A 24589-nucleotide genomic window follows, 5' to 3' on the forward strand; every position below is an offset into this window, starting at 1 on the left:
AATAAAAATAAAACACTACTCCAAAAAGATTAATTCTATTGGACCTTCTGTAATCACATCACTTTTTATTTTTATTTTTACGAACACTAGCCAAAAGTAGAGGAAAATAACTAAAGACCCATTCTCCAATATTAGTTTCCTACTTAAACTATTCTCATGAACTCAAATACTTACCACTCAAATAAAAAATTTAGAAAAGTCCGGCCCTCATTCATAAACCTCACGTCTGAAACCTATCAACGCATAATATAATACTATAAATATTCCTATCCAATCATTTCAATAATGTAGATATATTCTATTTCTTATAATTGACACCTAATAAAATTTCAAAGAAATTATCTCAATCCCATAACTTCAGTCGCTGCTCCAACTTAACCATTCAACCCCAAACCTCCTGCTTTATTCCCAAAACCAAGACATGATACTAAAATCATTAACCCGCAAACACCGTTATTTTTCATAGTATTATAAGAACTAAAACACAATTACAACAATAAAGTCAAGGCCAAAGTTTGAATGCCACCACTAAAAAATTCACGGACATTACCAAAGTTTCCAATGGCTGCTGAAACACCATTTATATATTTTATAATTTTTGCCTATTGCATTTTTTTTCTTCTGATCTACATAAAATAATAGTACTTAATACCATATAGTATCACCTCAAACAAAATTTTAGAGTATATAAAACTATATATATATATATATATATATATATATATATATATATATATATATATATATATATATATATATATATATATATATATAACGACACTAGTAATAACCTTTTAAAAACAATCAAAACGACCGGAAACATGATATGTATGAAAAAAATTTAAATTTTAATTTCGCAGAGTTTCAAAGTCCTAGCAAAAATAAAGCCAACCCCAACGTAACAACTTGCTGAAATTGTGTTTTCAAAGGAAATAAAACATATGCCAATCTCAATTGGTTCATGTCCAATATTCAGAAACAATTCCATGGGATTACACATTCCATGTTCATATCTCAACTAGCACTAAATTTAGAAAGTGAAAATAGGTGGCCATTCCTAACCATAAAATTTTCCAAAACCCTTGAACACCCCAACCATAGAAATGTTATCATACACATGCACAACCACACAAAAATTTCAGAGACAAATAAGTTAGCTCCCCTTACTATTTCGTGCTAGCCAAGATTCAAACTCATATATGCACCTTTACCAAGCATACACACAAACCAACACGCCATCACATGATTTTTGATAATTCACGCACATATAATTATATTATTACCCTCTATGGTCATACACACTTGCAAAACAATTAAATAATTAAATTAACACACTAATGACATACACATGATTCGAACCAAAGTCCTCTCAACACTACCAAGTACTCTCTCTTTTACATTATTGGCTATTCTTTGCTTTTGTTTTACCTCTCTCACATGCCTTCACCCTTCATCTTATTTATACTACTCAAAACAATGATTACTACTAGTTTTCTTTTAAGTAAATTATTTCTAATACTATGTTGATTACATTGGTAACCAAAACCTTGTTCCCGTTATTTTTTTATTGGTTGACGTTCATTTATTGTTGTACTTCAGATGGTCACACGCTTTTACTATGATAATATTATATTATATTATATTATATTATATTATATATATATATATATATATATATATATATATCCTCACTCTCTCTTTTATATTATTGGCTCTTCTTTGCTTTTGTTTTACCTCTCTCACATGCTTTCACCCTTCATCTTATTTATACTACTCAAAATAATGATTACTACTAATTTTCTTTTAAGTAAATTCTTTCTAATACTATATTGATTAAATCGGTAACCAAAACCTTGTTCCCGATATTTTTTTTATTGGTTGACGTTCATTTATTGTTGTACTTCAGATGGTCACACGCTTTTACTCTGATTATATTATATTATATATATATATATATATATATATATATATACTAATTAGTTTTTTCTTACTTTCGGATAAACTTTGACATGTAATCGTGTTTTAAAAAATTTGTGGCCACTAAATATTCAATAATATAACTCAATCATTTACCACAAAATTTTGTTTTAAATTTAGACTTTTCTTTTCTTCTATTATTATAAGTGATTATACATTATTTCCCATTAACATATATCTACATATAAATTCTAAAGTATTTAATATATTTTCTTATAAAATATTCAATCATAAACTAGTTGAGAAAGAGACTTAGGACTTAGGGCAAAGGGTTTAGGAAAGAGGAACTATTGCAAGAACCATTTCTCAATTATAAAATTTGTGAAAGAGGTTTAGGGTTTAGGGCTAAGGGTTTAGGAAAGAGGAACTACTACAAGAATCTCTTCTCAATCATAAAATTTGCAAAAGAGGCTTAAGGCTTAGGGATAAAGGTTTAGGAAAGAAGATTTACTACAAAAATCCCTTCTCAATCATGGATTGTTTGGGGCTCTGATACCATGTAGAAAACAAAGAACAAAAGAAATATATGGAGAATGAGATTGTGTATTATTGAGTGTGCATAAAATGTTACAATAGGTGTGATATATATACACATAAAGCTAACCCTTAGAGCAAAAAGTAATTAGAGCTAAAACATGGGTCTATGCTAGCACACATAACTTCCAATTGATTACTGTATTACTTCCCATTAAGCATATTCTATATATAGTAACTTTTATTATTTTTTCATATATCAATTAAATAAACTTCATATATAGGGATGTCAACGGGGCGGGTAGGGTACGGGTAGTAGCTCCCCCGTACCCTACTCATTGGATAAATATTCGCCCTGTACCCGTACACATATCCGTCAGATATCCGTTATGCGGGTACCCCGTCTATTTTTGTCATATCCGTGGGTATCCATAGGTACTTGCAGATATTTACAAAATTATTTAAAAAATAAATATTTAATCATAAATTCAAATAAAATAAAATACATCATTGTCATAAATTTTAAATAAAGTTCAAACAAACTCAAGTCCATATAAGTCCAAATAATCATAAAAATAAATATAAAATGACATTCAACACAATTAAAATTCTTTAATTAGTGCTTTGATAAACAAACTCACTTTCTCCGATTGATTTCTAAGAAAAAATTAGGCCAGAATGCTTTTTACTAATATATATATATATATATATATATATATATATATATATATATATAAGGGTATTTTTGTAAATTAATATATTATTGTAATAGGCAACAAGAAAGTTTTGAGTGTGGATATTATGCTATATACCGGATGTGAACCATAGCTCGTGCTAGTTTCAAAGATTCTTGGGATGAAGTAAAACATCAAAAGAATAATCTTTTACTTTAATATATGTTGTTATGAAATAACTAATATACATTCATTATTATAACCTTTTGACATTGTTGAACCATTGAGATATGAGATGATTGAAAAAATTAGGATTACATGACCAAATACTTCTTACAGCGTAAAAAATAATTCATATGTATTTTATTTAGTATTAGTATTATCTTTATGATTTACAATATATTTTGTTAAATCCATTGTTAGATTTAAATTATTATCCAATTTTATCTGTTTGGATTATATATTGTCATTTTGAATCCAACAGGTTTAAGTTTCTTATAATTATAAATTGAATTACAAAAATAGTATATGTTTATTACATCGGCTATGGTAAATTGAAATTCTAATACGGCAATTTGGACGATGACCGAAAGTCTAAACCATTTATGACCCCATTTAATACGACAGATCGAAAGTCAAATGTTTTTGTTACGTTCAGACCTTCCACCGAATGAAATGATTAAAGAATTAAACAACTTTATCAAAAATTGTGATTTTACCTTTTAGTAAACATACAAAAATTATGTGAAGGCTACTAAAGGTACTTTCGAATTAAAAAAAGTACACAAAACACAATCATCATTAAATAATGAAAAACTATTATATTTTATTTTAAATTAAATAGAGATAAATAAATGAAACAGTAATTTTCAAATAGAAGAAAAGATAAAACTAATTATCTAGTGAAACACATAATGTATAATTAAAACAAATTCTTAATCTTTACTGCAGAAATACTTACAGAAAAGAATTATTATATGAATATAATTTCTTCGAAGAAGCGTAGAAGCAAAGCAAATAAATCTAACATGGATCGGCTACGGATTTTCTTGGTGGCTGCAATAAAATTTTTTCGTGTCGGGGTTGACCTGAAGTCAAGTCGTCGTCACTTATTTCTGGGTGACTTCGCAAATAAACAAATACAATAACTTTTAAATATATTCTAATTTCCGAAATTCGTTTGATGTTTTTCTTTTCGATATTCTTTTTACTTTTAACTCTTCAAATAGTTTTTATTTTGTATTCCGGTTCAAGAATTATGTTCCAATGTCACATTCAGTAAAGATTTATGATATATGTATAGGATGTACTCAATGTGTACGAGCTTGTCCAATACATGTATTAGAAATGATACTTTGTAACGGATGTAAAGTTAAACAAATTGTTTATCCCAATAATAGAAGACTGTGTTGGTTGTAAGAGGGTTCGTAGAAAAATCAGTTCTGTTTTTTTAGAGAAAATATGTTAAGTTGTTTCGGACATATCTGCTGATTTTCTATCCTTAAAATCAGTTTTCAATTTTCTTTTGATGTTAAGTTTTTTAGCAAATGTTTTTCTTTATAAGATAGTTATATGTCGTATAAAAATAATCAGTGAAAAATGGTAATCTTTATTAGTAACCGAAACCGAAAGAAAAAAAAAGACAAAAAAATATTCTAGGAAAAGTTTAGAGACAGGAAAGGTTATATGAATTTATTATTAAATTTAAACGCATGTAAATTAAAATTTAATAATTAAATAATTTAACATTTAATAATTTTTCTCCATCCCATAAATTTTCTTACTTAACTAGATAAGACTTAAAAATACTTACATAGTTCATCAAATTTAAACCATAGTAAATTTCTTAATTAAATGTTGGGGTGAAGTATTCCACTAGAAATCCCTTGTTGCACAACTTGATTTCTAAGACCATTTGTTAGTATTTATCCCAGCCATATTAATTAACTCCACCCAATGCAATCAGCATCCATTTCCAACTCGCAATTTACCTAATTAACTCACACATAAGCATAATACGGTAAAATTAGTATGATCATCGAACAAAATCATAAAATCATATGAATGGGTCATTTTTCTTTTTAAATATTTTATTATATTACCTATTGTACCACACATAGTTGGCTTAACCAAATATACTTCTCATCCTTTGCCGTTATAGCTATACCGGCAAAGGCTGGAGGACTAGTGTACCACACCTAGCCGGCCTAGCCAAACATACTTCTCATCCTTTGTCACTATAGCTATACCGGCAAAGGCTGGGGGACTGGTATACCACACCTAGTCGGCTTAACCTAATTATAGCCATAAAACCCGTCTACATAGCCCCAAAGACGCAAGTAATCACCATGTATGAACGGGTAATAGTACCTGGCCCAAGCCGTTAAAGGGTGGCCGGCCTAAGCCGCTAACTTAAGATAATTAAGCAAGAACTTGACAAATTCATAGCACTACCAGCAAGGCCCCACGATATTGAACTAAGGGGCCTGGCCTAAGACCCAGGCCCACCTATGGCCCAATCAAGGGCCCAGCCTATGACGTGGCAAAGTATAATTAATACTCTATAAATACGCATGGACCCTAGTAATTAAAGGTACGCATTCATTACTCCCTTAATTACGAGATTTGACTTTCTGAGAGTTTTTGCTGACTTGAGCGTCAGAGTCTCTTTCGTAGGTAACCCCTCTCGGGTCCAAACTGGTCCACACCGAGATATCCACAGATAACATATATCAGCCGGGAGAAAGCTTACTGAGGAGATTGCAGATTGGGGTAAGGTAACACTTGTGTCTGACATATTTTATTTGTTCTCCGCAGGAACAATTGGCGCCCACCGTGGGGCACGAGATAACACTTTACAGGCCAACCCGCATTCTCTAGAAGATGATTTCTACCCGCAGCAGAGCAGGTGTTAACAAGTAAGGTGAAGCAGGTCCTACAGCACCTGCTAATATCACCTCGGACCTGGCTGCTATCCTAGACGGTCAAGCTAAGATGCAACAAGAACTGGCTGATTTGAAGAAACGTAGTGATGATGAGGCCGATCCCACTCAAAAGGGAAAGGCTAAGGAAACATTTGATGCCGCAGGGTCCCCAGCTTTCTAGCCTACCGAAGAAGAAAGCGAGTACAATCCTACCCCGCACAGCTTCACCACCACTCAACAAACTCCCATCCTCTCAACCCATCATACACACTTCCATCCCACCCTTCCAGGCAACACTGCAGCTCCTACCCCCGCCGCCACCCTTCCCACCACCCACATCCCACCTTGCAACATACCTTCCACCCTACCCACCACCCACATCCCACCCTAACCCATGCCTCCCACCCTCCCTACCACCCATATTTCCCCTCACAACTTTACTTCCACTTTTCCCACCCTTATTCACAATCCCATCCCCCCTCACCCGCTCCCATCCACACAACCTAGACGCCGCCATCCTTTTACGGACTTCATCGCCAACAACCCCCTCCCTACCCAGTGGGAACCTTTCACCCTGGAGCGCTATACAGGTGAGACCGACCTGGATGAGCACCTCAAGGTCTATATCACCCATGTCGCCCTCTACACTTCTCTTGATGCCGTTTTCTGCAAGGCCTTCCTTACCACCCTTAAAGGTTCTGCCCTCGAATGGTTTACCACCCTTCTGCCATACTCCATCGACTGCTTCGACACCCTCTCCCACATGTTTACCACTCACTTCGTCGACAGCCGCCCACATCAAACTACAACCATCTCCCTTCTTGGCGTCAAACAAGAACAAGACGAGACGTTTCAGGCCTTCATTGACCGCTTCAGTGAGGCTGCCCTTCACACACCACACCTCAATTAGGAAATGATCCTTCAGTGCATGGCTCTCACTCTCAAACCCGGCCCCTTTGCTAACAACGTCTACCTCCACCCACCCACCTCCATGCATGAATTGAAACTCCGTGCTACCGACTACATCTGCATGGAGGAGATGCAAACTCTCCATACCAAATTCTGCAATGACTATACACCCTCTACAACAACCCCCTACCCAACCTTCCTGGCTTGTCCTAGACCCCGAGAACCCCGAGAACTCCGCTTCACCAAATATGCACCCCTAAATGTTCCTCAATCACGTCTCCTTGACGAAGCCTTACAAGTCGACCTCATACCACCATCACGCAAGACGACCACTCCCCCCAACGCGGACATGACTAAATATTGGCGCTATCACCAAAATCATGGCCACACCACAGAGGAATGCAAAGCACTCCAAGATAAGATTGAAGAATTGGTTCGTGCTGGCCACTTCTGCCGCTTCATCCGTCGAGACAACCACCCTCCAAGATTCGATCCCCCCCACGTTCTGACCACCGACGCCCTCCCCGTGATCCTCGCCACGACAAACGTCCAAGCCAACCTGCTCGCATTGATATTGCCCCAACCGACCCCCCACTACGCGGCACCACTAACACCATCTCTTGTAGCTTTGCTAGCGGCGGATCCACCTCATCCGCTAGAAAGAGACACCTCCGCCATATAGAATCCATCAACCATATCACCCACTCCCACGACAGACGCTGCATGCCCCCCATAACCTTCACAGACGATGACTTCCAAGGCCTTGATCACTAGCAGGATGACCCCATGGTCATCACGGTTGAATTAGAAAACTATGCCGTCAAAAAATTCCTTATTGACCAATGTAGTTCCGTTGACATCCTCTATTGGACAACATATCAGAAACTCCAGCTCCCCACAACCGCCATGGTTCCATACGATGAACCCATATATGGCTTCTTGGGTGAAAAGGTCTCCACATGTGGCTACATCAATCTCCATACTATTTTTCGTGATGACGCTCAAACCAAGACAATACCTATCCGTTTCCTCGTCGTTGATGCCCCCACATCCTATAATGTCCTCCTTGGCCGACCATCCCTCAACAATCTTGGCGCAGTCGTATCCACACCTCATTTGGCCATGAAATTTCCATCCCCATCCGAAGATATCCTTACCATCCATGGCGACCAGCGGCTTGCGCGCGAATGCTACATGGCCAGTCTCCGCCCACAACTCCCTATCCTTCAAACCAATCATATTGAACGACCACCCAGCTCTGACATAGCCTTATCTGGAGATGATCTAGACCCCAGGGTAGGTCGGGATGCCCGCCTCGAGCCAGTTGAAGAAACTATACCTCTGGAACTCTCTAATGGACGTGCCATCAAACTCGGCACTAGCTTACAACCTGAACAATGCAACATCCTTACACCCACCCTCTACAGTAACAGAGACCTCTTTGCCTGCTCAGCCGCTGACTTACCCAGCGTTGACCCTCAAGTTGCGTCTCACAAACTCTCCATTTACAAGGAGGCCAAATATGTCTCCCAGAAGGAACACAAACTTGGTGAAGAACGTCGATTAGCAGCCAAAGCTGAAGCCGACAAGTTACTCAATGCATGATTTACGAAGAGGCCCACTACACCACCTGGCTCTCCAATGTAGTTTTGGTCAAGAAAGCTAATGGCAAGTGGCGCATGTGCGTTGATTACACGAATCTCAATAAAGCCTGCCTTAGAGACGCCTACTCTTTACCCAACATTGACTGGCTAGTTGATGGTGCAGCCATTAACAAAGTCCTCAATTTTCTTGATGCATACTCTGGTTACAACCAGATTACCACGGCCACATCCGATATGAACAAAACAACCTTCATCATAGACAACGCCAACTATTTCTACAAAGTCATGCCATTCAGCCTCAAAAATGCAGGGGCAACGTATCAGCGATTGATGGATAAGGTCTTCAGCCACATAATGGGTAAATGTGTTGAGGTATACGTCGACGATATGGTCGTCAAATTCTCAAGTCATCAACAACACGCTCAAGACTTGTCCACTGTCTTCTCTACATTACGACAATACAACCTCCGCCTCAACCTCGAAAAGTGTATCTTTGGCATCGATCGTGGTAAATTCCTCGGTTTCATGCTCACACAACGCGGCATAGAGGCTAACCCCGAGAAATGTAATGCCATCATTGAAATGTGAAGCCCAAGCAGTATCAAAGAAGTGCAACGCCTCATTGGCCGACTAACCGCCATCTCTCGCTTCCTCCTCAAATTGGCCAAACAAACACAACCCATTATTCAACTACTAAAGAAATCAGCCAAGTTCTCGTGGAACGACGAATGTGAAAATTTTTTTCAAAACCTAAAAAACACCCTCACTTCACCATCCATCCTCCATAAGCCGGACACTCATCAGCCCGTACTCGTTTACATCACCACTACGGAGCACACCGTAAGCGCCGCCCTGGTTCAAGAGGTCAATGACACTCAACACCCTGTATACTTCGTCAGCCGAACCTCTCAGGATCCCGAAACCAGATACCAGATGGTGGAGAAATTAGCCCTATCCCTAGTACATGCAGCGCGACGCCTACGTCCCTACTTTCAAAACCACAACATCATCGTCAAAACCGACTACCGCATGTCGTCTTGGGCCAACGAATTATCCGAGTTTAACATTCGTTATGAACCCCACGGCCCCATCAAAGCTCAATGCCTCCTAGACTTTATCAATGATCTCCAGTGAACCCCTGAAGAGGACTAGTGGACGCTTTACGTTGATGGTTCTTCAAACCCAAAAGAGGCAGGTGTCGGCATCGTCCTAGAAGGCCCCAACGACATCTCATCGAAAAATCTCTCCACTTTGCCTTCAGAACATCCAACAACCAAGCCGAATACGAAGTCATACTCGCCGACCTATCCCTCGCTCGCGAAGTCAGTGTCAAATCGCTCACATGCAAAACCGATTCCAAACTTACAATGGGCCATCAAAATGATGAATTCCATATCAAAAACCCTACCCTCTTACAATACTATCACTTGGTCTAAAAAGTCATCCAATCTGCTTTTGAACAAGTCTGCATCCAACACATCCCCAGATCCGAAAACGTTAGAGCCGACATATTGTCCAAACTAGCCAGCACTAAGCTAAAAAGCCGCCACCGATCACTCTTACAACAAACGTTATCCACCCCTTCCATAACAAACACTTGTCATATCCTAACCCAACACCAAGCCAATAATTGGACAACTCCTACCTCCAATACCTCCAAATCGGTAACCCCCCACCTGACGCTGACAGGAGTTGGCTAGCTAAAGCCGCCAAGTACACGATGATAGGCGATGACTTATACAAGCGAGGATACAGCCAACCACTTCTCAAATGCATCACTGCAGAGCAAGCTCAATACATCATTAAAGAATTACATGAAGGCATATGCAGTTATCATTCCGGCGCACGTACCATGACTACCAGAATCTTTCGCGCCGTTTACTTCTGACCGACCATGGAAGCCGATTGCCACGCTTTTGTCAAAAGATGCATACCCTACCAGAAACATGGCAACCTCATCCATCAAAAACAAGAACAACTTCATTCTATATTATCCCCGTGGCCCTTCACAAAGTGGAGAATGGACATTCTTGACCCTTTTTACCCAGGGAAAGGCCAAGTAAAATTCCTGATAGTAGCCGTCGACTACTTCACCAAGTGAATAGATGCCAAACCGTTAGCCACCATTACAGCCCAACAAGTCCAACAATATGTCTGGAAGAATATTATATGCTGATATGGCGTCCCACATACAATCATCACCGACAATGGCCGACAGTTCATAGACAAAGAACTCGCTAAACTCTATACCGGCCTAGGCATCAAACATGTCACCAGCTTTGTTGAACACCCACAGACCAATGGACAAGCCAAAGCAGCAAACAAGGTTATACTGGTAGAACTGCGTAAACGGTTGGACAACGCCAAGGGTCGATGGCCAGAAGAATTAGTGGAAGTAGTATGGGCCTACAGGTGTACCCCTCAATCAACAACAAACGAATCTTCATTCAGCCTAGTATACGGCGCAGACGCCATGATACCAATTGAAATTGGCGAACCATCTCTGCGCCGAGAACTATACGACCCAGTTCAAAATCACCAAAACATGAGCACCCACCTCGACCTCCTACCTGAGTTAAGAGAAAAGGCCCAAATACACAACTTAGCTGCCAAACAGAGAGCGATTATCGTGGGCCCGCCTTGCTGGTAGTGCTATAAATTTGTCAAGTTCTTGCTTAATTATCTTAAGTTAGCGGCTTAGGCCGACCACCCTTTAACGACTTGGGCTGGGTACTATTACCCGTTCATACATGGTGTTTCCCACCCTTACCGCAAGTAAGCGGTCTGGGTCGAACACCCTTAACTTAATGTTCAATTCATTTTTAGTTCCCCACCCTTACCACAAGTAAGCGACCTGGGTCGAACATCTTTAACTTAATGTTAAATTCGTTTTTAGTTCCCAACCCTTACCACAAGTAAGCGGCCTAGGTTGAACACCCTTAACTTAATGTTAAATTCCTTTTTAGTTCCTCACTCTTACCACAAGTAAGCGGCTCGGGTCGACTACTCCCATTAACCAAACAAACAACAACAATAACACATAACAACATTACCAAACAAGCACATTCCTATCATGTATGCTATCGTCAACAAACCATAACAAATATATCCACAAATATGCATCACATTCAAAAGCAATGAGAAATATTGTACGGGTTATTACAAACTTAGGATTCATTAGAAATAGAAATCATAAAACTATATCCTAAGCCGCCTTGTCGCCTTCACCCTCCACGGTCGCCCCCGCATTCGCGTCTTCATCCGCCATGGCCTTCTCTACTTCCTCTTCAGGGCTGCTCTCGGCTTCATTGATGAGCTGGCCGTCCACTATATCTTTGTTCACATCAAACCTTGGATCCGCCACATTAACCTCCTTACAGAAGAAGGTCACCTGCCTCACCCCTTTCTGAAACCCATTGATATGCTCTTCAATGGCGCAACTTTTCAAGTCCTCGAGCTCGACTTCTACCCCTTCATGTTTTTCTTTCAACTCGTCATAATCCGCCTCAAGGTTGGCTATCCTCCCTTTAAGCTTCTCCTATGAGTCCAAGCAACGAACCTTCCAAGTCCCCAACCTCTTTTTCTCCTCCTTCCACTCTTCCCTCTCCTTCTTCCATGCGGCCTTTTCTTCCGCAAACTTGTCAACCTTCCCTTGCAACTCTTCCAACTTCTCACGGTTCCCTTCCTTCAGCTCTCTTCGGTACAACAACCCAACTCAGCGACCCAATATTAGAGCCTTGCTGCTAAACTCCACCATCGTCCTCACCAGGTGGTCCGACTCCATACTATCAATGGAGTTAATCAGCGTCTCCGTCATGTTAATCTTAATATCCTTCCTAACGGTCATCTCCAGCTGCTTAATCAAACCAGCTTCTGGCCCCTTCGCGCCACTGGATGACCCTTGCCCTAACAAGGCAACCCTAACCTTCTTAACATCTTTGCCTTTGCCAGGCCTGCCGACAACTCGACTTTCCTCTTGTTGCCGCCATGTACATGCACCTCCACCAATGACTCTTGTAAGTTTGGGACCTTAGTGTTTCCGGCCTCTTTTGCCTTAACCACCTTCTCCTTCCTTAGCGCTTGGAAAAGGGTCAAATTCTTCTTCCCAACTTGAGCCATATGTCCTGCATTGAACACACCAAAGTTTAATTAGTTAACTTAGACTCATTGAAACAGTTGAAATCATAAAAAGATACCTTCAATATCATCGGATGAACCAAATTATAAACCCTAACTAAGCCCTTAGTGGGCAGTCTATCCGTAAACTTCATCAGAACCTCTACCACTTCCCTATCTGCCGTCGACAACTCATCGGTACTCATATCCTTATACCGCCAGGGGTTACCCGTCCAACTAAAAGGGAATTTGGTACTCCCATCTGCGTTGAGCAAATATGACCTCCCTCCCTCCTTCACCACCACTTTGAAAAATCCATCTTTGAAGTGTTTGAACGATTGCGTAAATGCGTCCAACCTACTTATACTCGTCCTGCTCACCAAGGATAGCCATGTTGTCGGTTGTCGGGACCTTGTGTCGTAAAAGTATAAAAATGCAAGAGGAGACGGATGTAGATACAACGACTGACAAAGGACACAGAAGACCTGCAAGTACGCCCAGCTGTTCGGATGCAGTTGAGTAGGTGCCACGTTTAATAGGCGAAGCACCCCCATAGCAAAGTCGTATAACAACAACCTAACATGCAATTGTGAAAAATGGCACATATACATATAAAAAAACTTGTCGGCAGCTCCTTCTTGCCCATGGCAAACGCGCCCAACAGTGCTCACCCGCTCCAACGACACTATATCACGATCCACGTCCCTTGCAATGACAGGAGTACAATTCATCCATGAGTTCAGCAGCCTGGACCATCGGACCACAGTCGTTGGGCTAACACTCCCCTCCTCAAGACGCCTACCTACATTCTCTCTAGACCGCACACTCCCACTACTCGACGACGACAACGACACACTATCACTAGTACTAGACATACCTTTTGAGAATGAAATATGCTGGCAGAAATAAGAGACTAATCAGACAGTTCTAACACACGCAGATCTCTGATTTCAAAATTCTTACAAATGAGCCAACAAAAACAAACTCTCCACGCAATCCGTATTTATAAGCGATGATTCCAAACGACACAACTTCTTCCTGCCAAAAGTCACAACCCATATGAAGCATCAAAATACACACCAAAGGTCACAACCCTTAAAAATGACAGCGCAAAACCCCTTCGATTAGACATCTGACATCTGCCACCCCTTCACCTGCCACAACATACCTAGCCGGCCTAGCCAAACATACTTCTCATCCTTTGCCGCTATAGCTATACCAGCAAAGGCTAGGGGACTGGTGTACCACACCTAGCCGGCCTAGCCAAACATATTTCTCATCCTTTGCCGCCATAGCTATACCGGTAAAGGCTGGGGGATTGGTGTACCACACCTAGCCGGCTTAACCTGATTATAGCCATAAAACCCATCTACATAGCCCCCAAAGACGCAAGTAATCACCATGTATGAACGGGTAATTGTACCCGTCCCAAGCCGTTAAAGGGTGGCTGACCTAACCTGCTAACTTAAGATAATTAAGCAAGAACTTGACAAATTCATAGCACTACCAGCAAGGCGGGCCCACGATAATCGAACAAAGGGGCCTGGCCTAAGACCCAGGCCCAGCTACGACCCAAACAAGGGCCCAGCCCATGACGTGACTAAGTATAATTAATACTCTATAAATACGCATGTATCCTAGTAATTAAAGGTACACATTCATTACTCCCTTAATTACGATATTTGACTTTCTGAGAGTTTTTACTGACTTGAGCGTTGGAGTCTCTTCCGCAGGTAACCCCTCTTAGGTCCAAACCGGTCCACACCGAGATATCCACAAATGACATATACCAGCCGGGAGAAAGCCTATTGAGGAGATTGTGGATTTGGGTAAGATAACACTTGTGTCTGACATATCTTATTTGTTCTCCGCAGGAACACCTATAATATTCTTTGATAAATAATTAAAATTTTACATTGTTATATCTTTTATCAGTCAAATAATCATCTTACACCTAATTAAATTAAATATTAATACAATTAAATTTTATTTTTAATAAAAAATTAATATAATTAAAATTCAGATACAAGACACCACAACACTTTTTAATTAAAACTAAATACAATTATAATTTTCCAATTTTACAATCATAATTTTGTATAAACCCAAAGTATACCAAGGTTTAATATTTATTAATTATAATACTAGTATTTATTATTTATTGTATAAAGAAACATAATAATATCACTATTTATTATTTTTTTATAAAGAATTTTATATTAATGTTATTTATAAAGACAAATAACAAATTGTTTGTTTTGATCTATTTTTTCTCTGTTATTTTATTTTAAATATTTTCTTTATTCTCATATTTTATTATATTAATTATTTTCATACATATTATTTAAAATTTTAAAAGATAAAATTGAATTAATTTTTATTCCTATTAATATCAAATAATTATTTTCATATATATATATATATATATATTATAAGAAGTGAAATTTATTATCATGTTAAAATTTTACGATTTTATAAGAATCTCACTGTACTAGTCATAATCTGGATTTTAATTGCTTGGTAGCAAAGACTCTAACCAAATCACAAACAAATTAAGTGTGACTAGGTAGTATAATTAGTGATGCAAAGTACAGAGAGCAAGTGGGTAGTTTCCTATTTAAGGGATGGAGTCGAAATTGTTGATGCAAGGAAGAGAAACATGAAGAGTGTTGTGAGAGTATGTTTACTCAACTAAATTTTTAATAGTAACAATTTAGAAGGTCAATTTTTTTAATGTTTAAAAAATTTAATTGAGGACGTCAAAATAATTTGAGTAGAGCTGAAGTCTTTTCATTTTGGGAGGACTTCTTCATAAATTTTCTGACACTGAAGTCTAATATTGGGATCACCTTTTCATAAATTTTTCAAAACTGAAATAATGTCTATTGGCACGACTTTGCTTACGCAGGACATTAACTAAAGTTGTATTAATATGGAACGACTCCACTTCTTATAACAAAGTCTTGCAAAAAATTGTACAATTTTTTAAAAGTTGTCCACATAAGAAAAGTCGAAGTAAAATATTACGACTTCATTAGTTGAAATCATACCATTTCGCCACGACTTTCCTTTTCTTCGAAATTTTTAAAAAAACTGCACTATTTTGGAATTTTAAATTTGAATTGCACCATAAATATAAAAAAAAAAACCGAATTTTTAGTTCTTAATTGATGGATGATATATTCTTTGCAGCTTTATGCTCAAAATTGAGGAATCTTGATGTCCTTGACTTGTCCTGGAACAACTTCAACCAAATTGATATTGCATCTGCTCTCAGTGGACTCTCATCCCTCAAATCTTTATATTTAGGAAACAGTGCATTGAGTTGGAAATCAATTTATAGTAAGCCCCCATATACATAATTTCCACACTAGAAATCTTCATCGTATCCAACTGTCTATAATCGGAATATGTATTGTTAGATATTTCAAAATTGAGTTCTTTGGAACTCCTTCACTTAGATCGGAACGACTTGAACGAGTCTCATGAGAGTATGTTGAGTCGTTTGAAAGGTTAGTTGTGATTAATATTTCATATATAGTATTTTATTTAAGGAAAATAATTTTTTAACAACAAAATGTTGATAATTTTTTTTATAATTTAATATGTTATTTTTCACATTATTTTTTTTTATAATTTAAAACTATTCGGAAAATGTCATTCTTAAATTTAAAGAGAAAGTTTTCAAAATTTAATAATGAAAATTTAAAATAGATATCTCTCTAATAATAATAAGTTGATGCTTTCGATTTTTTGTTATAGCAGAGAATGACACATTTAAATGGCCTACCAAATTACAAGAACTAGACCTGTGTTTCAACCGTTTGAGCAACGGATTTCTTTCATGTCTGAGTGGCCTTCTACTACATCTCCAATTTCTTGATTTAAGCAGCAATCAATTACAAGGAGTGGTGGATATAAGCGGTTAGTATTTTTATCTATTATTATATTCTAATATTTTAGAATTAATATAATATTAAACTATTTCTTAGAAGTAATGGTTTAATGAGGGAGTCTAACAAATATTTATTGCCGTATATGTCATATTGTAATAGTTTAGTTTATTTTTTAAATAATTAATACTTTTATTTAAAAACGAAATAATTTCTCTTATAAAATAGTTTAATTACACACACTGAATATATTTAAATACTTTTTAGTCTGTGACTCCAACCATAAGTGAAGAAAAAGATTCAGTTGTAGTGTTATTTTATAAAAATATATCAAAATGATCAATACGATCCATAGATCAAAATAGATTTCTCAAACATTAATCTATGATCATTTCAATTCAACCTCGATCATAGACTCAATATAAATTCTTTTCTTTGCATCAAGCTCATTAACAAACATTGAATATTTTACTCAAATAATTATAACTTAAAATAATTTATCTCAAATACAATAATTCAACAAAAAATTGATAGTAAAAAACAAATATCCTTCCATCAAAATATACAAATCTCATCTTGCACATTGAAAACATAACCAAACAATACACAATAGTACATAAAACTCAAAATATGATGATGTTGGGAATAGTCCAAGTGTGAGTGAATGTCCCACATGAGATAGAATGGACAAAGTTAAACACTATATAAAAGTAAAGACCCATAACCTCATTTCCTTATGGTGTGTTTGGATGAGGCAATTTAAGAGAGTAATTCATTTATTTGAAGTAAAATGACTTGTTTGGATAAGAAAATTAAGAGAAAATTGAAATTGAGGAATTTTAAGAAGGTATTTTAAATAACTAAATAGCGGAATTTGAAATTCACTAAAAAAATAAAGAAATTGGAATTCCATAATTTGTGAAATTTCTCATTGTTCAAGATGAAAAATGGTTGGGGTTGACTTAGCCGATAATCGACTAGGACTGATTCGATCGAATGCGGTCAAATTTCAGTTGGTGCGGACTTGGCCGAAATTTAGTTCAGACTGACATGACCGAATTCGGCCAAATTTCGGTTAGGACCGACTCAATCGAATTCAACCAAGTTCAACCAAATATTTGACTAGGGCCAACTCGACCAAATTCGGTCGGGGCCAACTCGAGCACAATTTGGTTGGGACTAACTCGTCCAAATGCAACTAGGGCCATCTTGGCCGAATACGACTGAATTTTGGTTGGGCAGACTTGACCTAATATGGCCTCGACCAAAATTTTGTCCTATTATGACCTAGTCAACATCGAGATAATTTCGATCAAGATGATTATGTTTGAAATTCGACCAAATTTGGCCAAGTTGACCCAGACTGAAATTTGGCAAAATTTGGTTGAGTCAATATCGACAAAAATTTGGGCGACTATGACCGACTTAACCTTGGTCGAATTCAGTCGAGTCAATCTGGACCGAAATTTGGTCAAATTTGGCCAAGGCGATGCCATCTAAAATTCGACCGAATTCACCCTAGCTTTAATTTGAAAAAAATTTAGCTAAGTCAACCCAAGTCGAAATTTGGACAAATTCAGTCTCGTTAGTCAATCGAAATTTGACTATATTTAAATATTTTAAGTGAGTATTATAAGGACTAATTTAAATATTTGATTAATGACTAATTATAGTAACAAAAAATAATTAGTCACTCTTGTAACCAATTTGGATGCCAATTTATAAACTAAAAATATTTGTAACTAAAATAGTTTCAAAAAATTATAATTGATTTCTAAATTTGTAACTGAAATAGTTTCTATTATGAATTGGTTTCTAAATTGGTCACTAACATTAACTACCTAGGTTTTGGCTACCAAAAGAGTTGGTCTATAAATTAGTCTCTAATTAGAAAATTAGTTTCTCAATTGGTCTCTAAACATATTTTTTGGTTATAAAATTGATCATTATTTGATAATTTTCTTGTTGAACACCGCCTCACGAAAAATAACATTAAGAAAGAGAGGTTTGATATGTAAGGGGAAAAAACATACTCCAAAATTAAATATGATCATATTAGATCATCATAATCTCTATTATTTTCTACAAGACAACTTTTGATAAGAGAAAAGATCTATACTTGAGTTAGAGTTGAATTTACATTAATTTCTTCCATTAAAACAAAGTCAACTTTTAGAGGTTTAACTCACACTAGTTTTTGAAAAAAAAAAATTATTTATTTGAAAGTAAATTATAGTTTTTATAATGCTTCTATTTTACTAGTTTTGTAATGCTTCGATATTTCAATTGTGAAGAAAAATATTACCTTGATTATTGACTTTATCTAATGTATGGACTTTGACTAACTTGACGAATCTTAATCTAGACTATAATGGTATCCAAAATTTGGTAGGCCACGAAGGTATTTAAGAAAATCAAATTAAAAAAATTTTAATTTGTTATTTAGGGGAAACATAACTTTTATTTACATTGTTAGTAAATTCAAATTACATTGTTTTCAGGCTCAAAAAGTTTAAGTAAACTGGATGTCCTTGTTTTGGATGAGAATAGGATATATAGAAACAAGCTAAGAAAGTCATTACGTGATGAAGGATTATCTTGTTTCTTTTTGAGATTATTGAATATGGTGTGACTTGATTAAGAAAGCTAAGTGAAATCCCCACTGGACATTAAGATAGCAAGCTATCTAGATGTGAAGGTTCCTTTCACAAAGCTCAAGAGAAGAAGATGATGGATTGATTCAAAACAAAAAGGAAATGGAAAGCACATAAACCATAGAAAATTAAGAATAATTAAAGGAAGAAGAAAACATAAAATGGAAAAGAAAGAAATGGTAAAAATGTGAGAAGCACGCCACTACAAGGCTAGGCTAGAAGCCATAACAACCTTGAAGATGAGTGGATATGTGCCGCCACTTGCTATGCAAGATAAGGCTTAAAAGTATTCACTCCCTAAGGAACTCTCACAAATGGTTGAGACACAAAAGTGTTTTTACTTCAAAATGTTCAACCCTTTTACATGTCTAGGAGCATCCCTTATATAGAAGAGTTTAGGGGCCTCTAAGCAAATAAAAGATAGCTAAGGATGTCTCTACAAAAACCTAACCCTAGCTTCTAGAAACTAGGTTAAATAAGGTTACAAAAATGAGAGACAAAAGAGCCAACTATGGTGTGTGCAAGGCAAATTTCGTTCTAGCACAAAAGGAGACAAAGAATGTGTCTCATATGTCTCCAAAAAGTGCCCAAAGTGTGCTAAAAACAAAGGAGACCAAAGGTACATAGGTACACTTATTTTATGCCTTTTACTTTATGCTTTATGCCTTTGCTTTAATCTCTCATCCACATCATTTATGCTCCCCAATCACCATGCGCCACCTAGCATTGCTTTCTTACTCCTAATTAACCTACAAAGCAAATAAACATAGATTAGCATATTGGCTTAAGTCAAGTCAACTATAGTCAACAAGTCAAACCTAGTCAAAGGTCAACAAGTCAACTAAAGTTGATTCAACTAAGTCAACTTAGGGAATCAAAAATAACAAACACAAATGAAAGGGATGAAGGATTAGTGAACTTCCTTTCTAAACATGGTTAGTCTTCTTAAGCATGTGCCTTCATCCTTGGTTGGGGTCAATCTTTCATCATTACGAGCTTTACCATCATCCATTAGAGAGCTTTCTATGTCTTACACTAACTTGAATGGAACAGCTGGAGGTAGTAATATTTATGATTTTGCTAAGGTAAATTGATTTTGTAGTTGTTACATTTAAAATTCATGTAATTTTCTTTTTCTATTGTGCCGATTTTCATGATTTAAGTAACTTAGAAGATTTGAGATTGGATGAAAATAGTAACATGGACAATGAATTTTTCAAAACTATTGGGAATTTAACGTCCTTAAGGATTCTGTCTGTTTCAAATTGTGATATAGATGACATCCTTCCTCCAGCTAGTAATCATATTATTAGTTTTTCTTTTTAAGTTATTCATAATATGTATGTTATACTAATTTCTTTTTTAGTTTTGTTGAAATGTTTATATCTTTTGTGCTATAATCCTTATAAGAAAATTTCTATTTATTTTTCAAAATTTCATATTTCAAATTGGTTTAGGCTCAAGAATCTTGAAGAGTTATATCTAAACCAAAACTCATTTGTGGGATTGCTTCCCACATCCTTCTTAAACATGACATCCCTTCGGAAGTTGGAACTTTCACAAAATCAATTCAGTGGACATTTTGATTCTAGCATTGTTAGCTTTACGTCACTTGAATATTTTAGTTTTAAACAAAACCAATTTGAAGTTCCAATTTCTTTTACACCATTTGCCAATCATTCAAACCTCAAATTCATATATGGTGAAGGAAACAAAGCCATATTGGACTTACAACCTAGTTTGCAAACTTGGATTCCTAAATTTCAATTACAAGTGCTTAGTTTGCCTTCAACGACTAAGAATGATTCTCTTTCGCTCCCCAGGTTTCTTCTACATCAAAAGAATTTGACCTACTTAGATTTCACCAATTGTAGGTCGGAAGGAGTGTTTCCTCATTGGTTGCTTGAAAACAACACAAAGTTGACTGAATTTTATGTTATAAATTGTTCTTTCACTAGTAATATGCAACTACCATTGCGTCCCCTTCTTTATTTATAGAGTATTGACATGTCTGGCAATTACATAATTTGTGAAATCCCGAGCAAGAATATCAGTTCAATTTATCCAAATTTGAAACATCTAAATATTTCTGGGAACCACATCCAAGGTTCAATTCCTCGTGAGTTAGGCTAAATGAAGTTACTATATGATTTGGATCTTTCAAGCAACCAATTTTCTGAAGAAATATCACATGATATATTTGAAGCTAACCACCAACTCCTATTTTTGAAACTTTCAAATAATAAACCCAAGCGACCCATGTTTAAAATACCCATTGATTTGGTGGTGTTATCATTGAATGATAACTATTTTAGTGGTAGACTTCCGAGCAACATTTTTAGCACATCAATCATTTCATTGGATGTAAGCAATAATCATTTAGTAGGAAAGATTCCAAGCCCTCTGAAAAAAAAATCAACATTATCAGAACTTCGTATGTCCAGTAACCACTTTGAAGGATACATTCCATTAGAATTGACACAACTTGAATATCTATGTCATTTAGATCTCTCACAAAATAATTTGAGTGGTCTTGTGCCATCATTTCTAAATTCTTATATAAAATATATCCATTTGAGTAATAATCATTTCACAGGATTGTCCAAAAAAATGTTCAAGAAGAACTCTCATTTAGTGATGCTAGACCTTAGCCACAATGAAATATCTAGCAATATTCGATATATGATACAAGACTTGGGTCATTCGAAATTGAATTTTCTCCTTTTAAAAGGTAATTACATTATTGGGGATATACCTAAGCAATTATGTCAGTTGACATATTTAACCATGTTAGACCTTTCAAACAACAAATTTTATGGCAGAATTCCCCATTGCTTGGGAAAAATGCCTTTTGATAATAAGAATCTTGATTCGTCATTAAAAGTATTTGATGGAGGACTTCGAGGAAATTCATCATTCAACGAGCAAAAGAAAGAGAAAGCAAGTTTTACTTCAAAGAAAAGAATTGATACTTACTTAGGAAGCATCCTTATTTATATGTTTGGAATTGACTTGTCAAAGAATAAACTGAAGGGTGATATCCCATACGAGCTTGGAAACTTGGCAAGAATAAAATCATTAAACTTATCTCATAATGATTTGAGTGGACACATTCCAGATTCGTTCACAAATTTGGTGCAGATAGAGAACTTAGATATTTCTTTTAACAAGTTGCATGGTCAAATTCCTCCTAAGCTCAATATCCTAACCTCACTAGAAGTGTTAAGTGTGGCACATAACAACTTATTAGGCCCAATACCTGAAGGGACAAACCAATTTGCCACATTTGATGAGAGCAACTACATGGATAATCCATTTCTTTGTGGACCTCCATTACAAAAGAGTTGTCATCCCACTCCTACAACTATTCTAGATAACGTGGATATTGACAAAGACAATGATATGTTGGTGGACATATATATCTTTTGTGTGAGCTTTGTTGTGTCATACACATTAGCATTGTTTACAATTACAACAACTTTATACATCAATCCCTATTGGAAGCAAGCCTGGTTTTACTACATGGAATTAGTAACATTAAATTGTTATTATTTTATTATGGACAACTTTTATAGGTTTTGTAATATTAAAAATATGTAACATGTATATTGTATTTGTATCCCTAGAATATTAATTTTGAAGTTTCCTTTTCAATAGAAAATGTCATGTGTAGCTTGATGTAATAGGATGAATTCTACATTTCTATATTCATAAAATTGATAGTAATGTTTAATATATTGAGCGAAAATTTAAACCAAATATAGGATGAATTTAGACTCAATTCTTGGACCCATAAATTTTAAGTCGGCTTTTGGACGTTAAATATCCATCTTCGAGCACCGGGTCCTCAACTTGTTGGGATGAAAATGTTGTGATAACCCATCCACCATCTTCTAGTATCGGGTCAGACCTTTGCTTTTTCTCACACCATATTTACATAAGTTTCTCCTTTTTTTTTTTGCTAAATTTGGCGTCCATCTCTAGCTGCCTAATAATTTATAGTTTGATCTACTTTACTTTTTAGGCCATCCTCCAACCAAGCTGAGTTAATTACTTTAAATGGGTATCCCCACCCCCAAGTTGAGCTTGAAGTTTATTTTGTGTTGTGTTGTCATATTGGTAATTATGAGCCCTCAACAACAAGAAAAACAATAAAAATGACAAGTATATATAATTGACAAGTTTACAACTCGGGATCAACAACCTTCATGAGCCCTCAGTGAATAACTAGGAGTAAAAACTTGTATCATATGCCCGTGATGTTTCAAAAGAGAAAAATGGTGAAATGAAATACAATGTAACTTTAATAAGTTGGGAACGATGCTCGGTAACCACTCGAGTGTTTTAACTCATTGTCACCTTTCATTAAGGCCATTTAGTAATAAGGAAAGTATTTGAGTAGTACGGAGAGTAAATGAATAAGTTTAAATATCTTGATTGTTAATTTGTGAGCTCTTAGTGATAAGATTTTCATTGAAGGTTAAGACCCGATTATCATTCGAGCTTCGTGAATTTTCAAAGAGAAAGATATAAAATAGTTGTACCTTATTTGAGCCCTCAGTGATAGGATTTTTACTGTTAGGGCTCGGTCATCATCCGAGCTTTGTGAATTTTCAAAGAAACATATAAAGTAACCACTACAAAAAATTGAGGTAAATATGGCGGTTATGAAAAATTTCCATAATTTTCTTTATAATACGATAATTTTGTAATTGCCACATTTTATGCAAAATATGGCATTTCCAAATGTCGTTATACATTTCATTTCTCACAACCATCTTTTTCTATGGTGCCATCTTTCCCTTTTTTTTATTCACCTCTTATTTAATTATTCTTTTTTATTACAAAATTAAAATTGAATTTTAATATACTATGTTTATGTCTAGAAGACAAGACAAAACTATCTCAAGTCAGCGACTAGAAGACAAAACCCTACAAATTCTCCTCAAGTCAGCCCTACGCTTTAGACATTTTTGTTGATGCCAAACCCTCAATGTTTCCATTGAAGCCAACACCTTGCCATCAGAGATCACACAAGTCGTCACTACAAGTGGAGTTCCTTTGTCGTTGCAAGTGGTTTCCTTCATCATGACTTCACATATTGATTACAACCCAACAATGCCTCGATGTTTCCACATCTCAACTTTTCCACAACACCTTGTTGTCAGCCAACTCCACCACACCGTTGTGGCTATCAACTTCCTCATTGGAGATCGCATAACTCGTTGCTGCAAGTGGACTTCCTGGTGACTTTCTTCGCCACACAAATTGCAACCCAACAATGCGACTTTGCTGGACAACTCTGAGGTATCTGACAACACAAATACTCCAAATGCGTCCTAAACCCTTACTTCAGAACCCTCA

The 24589-nt window shown here is 36.4% G+C and overlaps 1 protein-coding gene and 1 pseudogene across 1 annotated transcript; both read left to right on the plus strand.

The window, feature by feature from the left end:
- Positions 1–7744: 7744 nt before the first annotated feature.
- On the plus strand, positions 7745–8563 carry LOC146880981 (uncharacterized). Its single transcript, XM_085669198.1, has one exon. It carries the CDS (start codon positions 7745–7747, stop codon positions 8561–8563), a length of 819 nt encoding a protein of 272 aa, XP_085525324.1.
- A 7285-nt stretch (positions 8564–15848) lies between these two features.
- LOC114170153 (cuscuta receptor 1-like) lies at positions 15849–22825 on the plus strand (annotated as a pseudogene).
- The last annotated feature ends 1764 nt before the right edge of the window (positions 22826–24589 follow it).

The sequence above is a fragment of the Vigna unguiculata genome, chromosome 11 (assembly GCF_037176805.1).
Source record: "Vigna unguiculata cultivar grain cowpea cultivar isolate G323 ecotype 2 chromosome 11, ASM3717680v1, whole genome shotgun sequence".
Classification (NCBI taxonomy): domain Eukaryota; kingdom Viridiplantae; phylum Streptophyta; class Magnoliopsida; order Fabales; family Fabaceae; genus Vigna; species Vigna unguiculata.